Source organism: Centroberyx gerrardi, chromosome 20 (assembly GCF_048128805.1).
Source record: "Centroberyx gerrardi isolate f3 chromosome 20, fCenGer3.hap1.cur.20231027, whole genome shotgun sequence".
NCBI classification, from domain to species: Eukaryota; Metazoa; Chordata; class Actinopteri; order Beryciformes; family Berycidae; genus Centroberyx; species Centroberyx gerrardi.
Genome location: NC_136016.1, coordinates 22608569 through 22613906, shown reverse-complemented (window position 1 = coordinate 22613906; position 5338 = coordinate 22608569). Strand labels below are relative to the sequence as shown.

The window sequence follows — 5338 nt, the reverse complement described above, 5'->3', positions numbered from 1 at the left end:
TGAGCCGAGTCCGAGTCAATTTCAAGACCGAGTTGAGTTCCAGTCTGGACCAGGTCGAGTCGAGACTGAGACCAGAGAAATATTGAGTCCTATTCAAGACCAAAATAGGCAAGAGACCATGTACATGTCTTTCCAAATGTAAAAATAATACTGAAGGCGTTTCTTAAGGATGAACAGAGATGTAGATCTATCTTCAGGAACTCTGGACTAAACCCTTCAACATCCAACTAATCAATGCATAGAAGTTTTAGGACCATTACACACATTTCTACAGGTGTAATGCCTTAGGAGAAAATAAACAAAGGTTGACCAAGTGGAGAAAATTTGTACACGTGGGAAAAACTCAAGTCAGAACCCAATAGTTGTCAAAAAAGTCAAAAAAGAGTTCTGGAAACCCGACTCAAGACCGAGACCGGACTCAGGAACTACACCACTGCCATATTCTCAAAGCTCTTTGATCCAAAAGACACCTTCCTGCTACACGCTTAATCTACAGTTAAGTCCTCCTCGCTGTCTTTCATCCTCATGGATCGCAGGTCCTACCGGCAGGCGCAGGTGTCCACCGACATGCCGGGGTAAACCTTCAGCACCATGTTCCTGCTCGGGTCGAGGAAAAGCACGCTGAGCGGACTCATCTTGTCCGGGACGCAGCAGGGTTCGGGAACGCCGGGGACGATTCCCACGGCTCTGACGATGCTCTGGATGGTGGCGTGGTTGGAGGGACGAACCACCTGAGGAAGGGAGGGAGCCGTGGGGAAAAGGGATTATTAACTTATCCATTTACTAAAAGAGTCTAACAAGAAGGCAGAAATCCAAAAAGAGGCCAACTGATGCAAAGAAAGGACTGACATTTATTTATATAAGGTGCAAAAGTGACAAAAAAGTGCAAAAGCTATGATGGTCTGTGACTGAAACATTTTCCGGTGTGCCCTTTTTTAGTTTTTGAACTTTTTTGTCACTTTTGCTGTTTTCTTTTGATAATAGACCTTTTTATTGATTTATTGCTCTTGCTTCTTATGATATTATCTTCACTTTTAAATATTTACATCCCCTTTTTTTTAAATCAATGTGTAATTGTGAATTTTGACTAAATCTGTAACATACAGGGCTGATCTACAAAAGAGACTTTGGTCTCAGTATGAATTACAATTAATTACAACAACTATTTTATTATTTATTGTATTAAATATAACTATGTCTTAGGCAGTTGCAGCTGATGTGGGTTAGTGTGTAAGGTCATTTCAGTGATTGTGTGAATGTGCAGATTGCTGTATTATTGTATTATCTGTTGTTTCACGTTATATAATCTGTACATCTTGTTTTTCTGCACTTGAATTTAATCAGAAATTCCCCTAAGATAACAGAGTCACTCTTGAACCTTCAGATATAACAGAGCACTGACAATAAAAACAAAGATAACTGACTCTCTGACTCACTTTGGGGATGGGGAATCCGCAGGTCCCGGCGCAGTAATAAGCATCGAACGACTTGGGGGCCAAAACCCACTCGCTCCAGCCGATGTCAGCGAAGTCGACCCGGAGGTATCGCCTGGCGCAGACCCGCGGCTCGCTCCACTGCCGCCGCCTGGCCTTCTTCATGGTCCTCTCGTCGAAGCTCAGCACCTGGGGCTTACTCAGGCCCTCGCTGCTCTCCTGACCCTGCTTTCGCCCCGGTTTCACCGCCACTTTGGCCTTGGCGGGGAAGTACGTGCTCTGCCAAAGTTCGTGGTTCTTCAAGGTGTTGAACTGAAGCTCCGGGAGGTCGTTGGTTTGGATCTGGCCCAGAGGGGAGAGAGGCAGCTCCCTCCGGATCCTCGAGGCCGAGGCTGAAGGGGGCGCGTCCGGTAAGCGTGCCGGGTCCTCGCCGACGGAGAAGGGTCCGTACCGCTGGAGGGACATGGCCACACTGTTGGGTTCATCGATGGCTCGGTCATCAGCATATACTAGTATATACGGCAGGTTGGCTGACGAGAGGCGCTCTTGGCTGGGAGGATTCCTCTGCTGCGGCCGGGACGTCCCAAATCCCAAATCAAACTCTACCGTGACCACGAGCTCATTGACGTCCCTGGCGTGTTTCACCACCGCTGTGATATCCCGGCTTTGCCAAGAGCCTCTCTTGAAAGGAGCCAGAGTGACGTTTCCCAGCGGCGTTGCAAAAGCCGAGTTCGGGGATGTTCCGCGGAAGAGGAGCTGCGGCGAGGGAGGCTGGTGATGGAGATTGCCGGACACCGTCGGGCTGCGGGAGCGCCGGAAACGCCAGGGTCGCTGGTGGTGGCGGGGCCGCTTGCACAGGACGTGAAAGGAGGCGGACAGAATGTGCTCCGACTCTTGGATGGAGGACAGGTTGAACCGGAACCAGTCTTTACCCTGCGAGACTCCTGCGAGGGATTGGAAGGAAATCAGAAGAAGAATGAAACGCTTGACGAGGAAAAAAGATCCTTCATGCTGTTAAAACAACTTGCAATCTCAGATGTCATGGCTCTTTAAAGATATTTACAGATGCAAATCATTCTGCACATCTAACACACATCAAATGTTTTCCTCATTTCTCCAAAATGTCTACTTTTCAGCTTGACCACCATGCAATTTTGAGTTTGTACAAAGGGAATTGAAAGGGTTTTAAAAGAGTAAGAAGTCGGAGAATTTTCTCAACCTACAGAGGTGCATTTAATCATTCAATTTACAAGGTTTTCACACGATAATAGCAGTATGTTTATAGTGAGGTGCTGGTGCTTCAACCTAAATTACTTTTCAAAATGATGCTCAGGGGAAATGCCTAGATGAAGGGTCTTGCTCTGAAATGCTTAGACCAATAAAGATGATTGAAGGGATCAAGTTGCCGCCCTGAACCTTTTTCCCTCTCTTTCTTTCTTTCCCATCATCTTTTCAACATCATTGCCCAACACATTTGATTGAAAATGAATAACAGCATCGAATATATCTTGCTCAACACATCTGACTGACACAAACAACGGCATGGAAACCATTAAGCGATGACCAAAACCTCATCCTAGATCTCTACACTCTTGAAGTTCAACCTTGTCTCCCAGACTTCAACCGCAGCCTGAAAGACAAACACTGGATCCGTCCAGTAGGTCTGTACCATATGGAAGTGCTTATAGTAGAGAGCTCCTCTGAGGCTTTTCCCTGTGCAGCCAGTGTCTGGGTGTGATAATAGGCTCTTGTCTAACACCTAGACTCTTACTGCTACTGGGGAACTAACGGTGCTCCAGACTTCAGTCCCCCAGTTCACTAAATCACAACACCGGCGGAGCATGGAGGTGAAGATATTTGGCCTGAAGGGCAGAGAGAGAGAGTGGCTCTGTGATTGACAAAACACCTGCATGTAGGATGTTTCCGATTTCCTAATGATGAAATAGTCAAGACCAGGGCGGTGGTGGAGCGCAACGTTTGTGTATATAACTTGACGTTTCTCATGTAATCTGACTTCTCTGCTTTTGTTTTATTTCTTCTACCTTTTTATTCTGTGAAAACAGAAAGAGAGAGGGAGAGTAAACACACCTATACTCAGTTTACCCTCCTTTTTATGACCAAAATCCATACTATCCCTCATAGTAAGTAGCATCAAACTGGTGTAATCAATATAAATATAGGGGTTTTAAAAGGAAAAACATTTAAATTACTACTTTTCTGAGAATAACATGGATTTATGTCTATAATAATGGCTGTCATGCATTATAATGAGCACCTACTGGAGGTCATAGTTTACCCACCTTCTTATTTAGCACATTATTGTTCATGATGAGGGCTTCACTAATACAGTAGTTTATGTTTCTAAAGTAGGTATACAATTTTCTATAATAGGAATAATGACAGCTGTATAATTTGAGTCATTTTTAAGTTATTTAGTCATTTTAACAAAATAATTCAACATTCATTAGTCCATAAATAATGAGTGTACATAGAATCAGGATTTTATAAATAATACAGTGAGTATTAATAATGTTATTTAATAATGTTAATGTTGATAATGTCAAAATGTATACCTACTTTTGATATTTTTGAGCCCCTGCATCCACATTACACAATCCTACCTACATGAAGCACAAGCAGAATTTTGGCTAGTAATTCATTTCGGCTGGATCACTGGATCAAGCGTTTTGTCCAGTCCAGTAACTGTTAACAGGAGAAATAAACGCTCACCCGGGACAGCTTTAAAACTCCTCACGGTGTTCCCGTCCTTCTGGCTGTGCGGCTCTTTGCTGTACTTTTCATACACTTTGAACATGTCGATGGAGACCATGTCCCGGTTCGCGCTTTCGTGCGCAAAGGCGCGCTGCTCTGTAGGCTTTGGGGCATCGGCGCCTTGACGCGCGGCTTCACCGAGATCCTCTGACAGGACTTTCCCCCAGCTGGACTCCAAAATCACCAAGAAATGCAGAATATGTAAAAGCGTGCTCGCCATAGCTGATGTTCTTGGATATTATTCCATTCAAAGAGACTTGGAAAAAACTTCTGTGTGTGCGTAAAAACCAGAAGAATCAAAGAAGCGATGCCTCTCTGTCTCCTTCTCTCTGCTCGCTCGCTGGTTGATGCCCGCCCAGACTCCCGGCCGGTATCCAGGTAATCCGTGACAGACCCGCACTCCACGGTTCACGGTCTGCAGCCGTTTCTACAATGGGAGGAGAGCGGGGGTGGACGCACGCATGAACCACTGCTGCTGGATGACAGATGGTGACGCTTTGGAGCGCGCAGCCAACGAGAGCGAGCACTTTTCTCCAGCAGTTGTATTGGATGAGCTGCAAGACCGAGTTCACTTCATTCCACAAGAGTCTGACTGCCTGGAAATATGTGCTTTTAGGTGAATTGATCAGCAAAATTCAGAGCAAAACAGCTTTCTAAGACAGTATTTTACTGTAAATATACAACTCCAATCAACTCCATCAATTTATGTTTTTCCTCTAAAAGAAGAGTGGGCAGTCCGCTCCATCAGAGAGAGAGAGAGAGAGAGAGAGAGAGAGAGAGAGAGAGAGAGTAGGGAAACTGAACAGGAATCTGGTGGGATTTAAGCCTGTGACCATCAGGGGCACACCGGGTCAGGAGATGGGGTTTTAAAGCTGCAATATGCATCTTTTTGCACATTAAAATAACAATAAACAAATAGGATATATTCTATGTTATCTGTCTGTGAGCTATGTGTTCATGCCTAAATTGCCCCATTTTTCACTGCTTTTCAATGATGCACAGGACATTTTGGGGTGTTTACCATGTCCTGTGGGCGGGGCCAGCGGTGAGCCGGCTGTGGCTGTCAAGGTGAGGCTAGCAGCCACAGAGCAGGAAGTCACAGCAACAACAACAATGGAGGAAAGCATTAAGAA

The 5338-nt window shown here is 45.2% G+C and overlaps 1 protein-coding gene across 1 annotated transcript; it reads right to left on the bottom strand.

Annotated features, from left to right (window-relative positions):
- Positions 1-454: 454 nt before the first annotated feature.
- On the bottom strand, positions 455-4606 carry gdf10b (growth differentiation factor 10b). Its single transcript, XM_071912492.2, is given in 3 exon segments — positions 455-731; positions 1437-2377; positions 4164-4606. Coding segments are annotated over 3 exon segments (1422 nt in total). The 5' UTR covers positions 4453-4606; the 3' UTR covers positions 455-539.
- Positions 4607-5338: the final 732 nt, after the last annotated feature.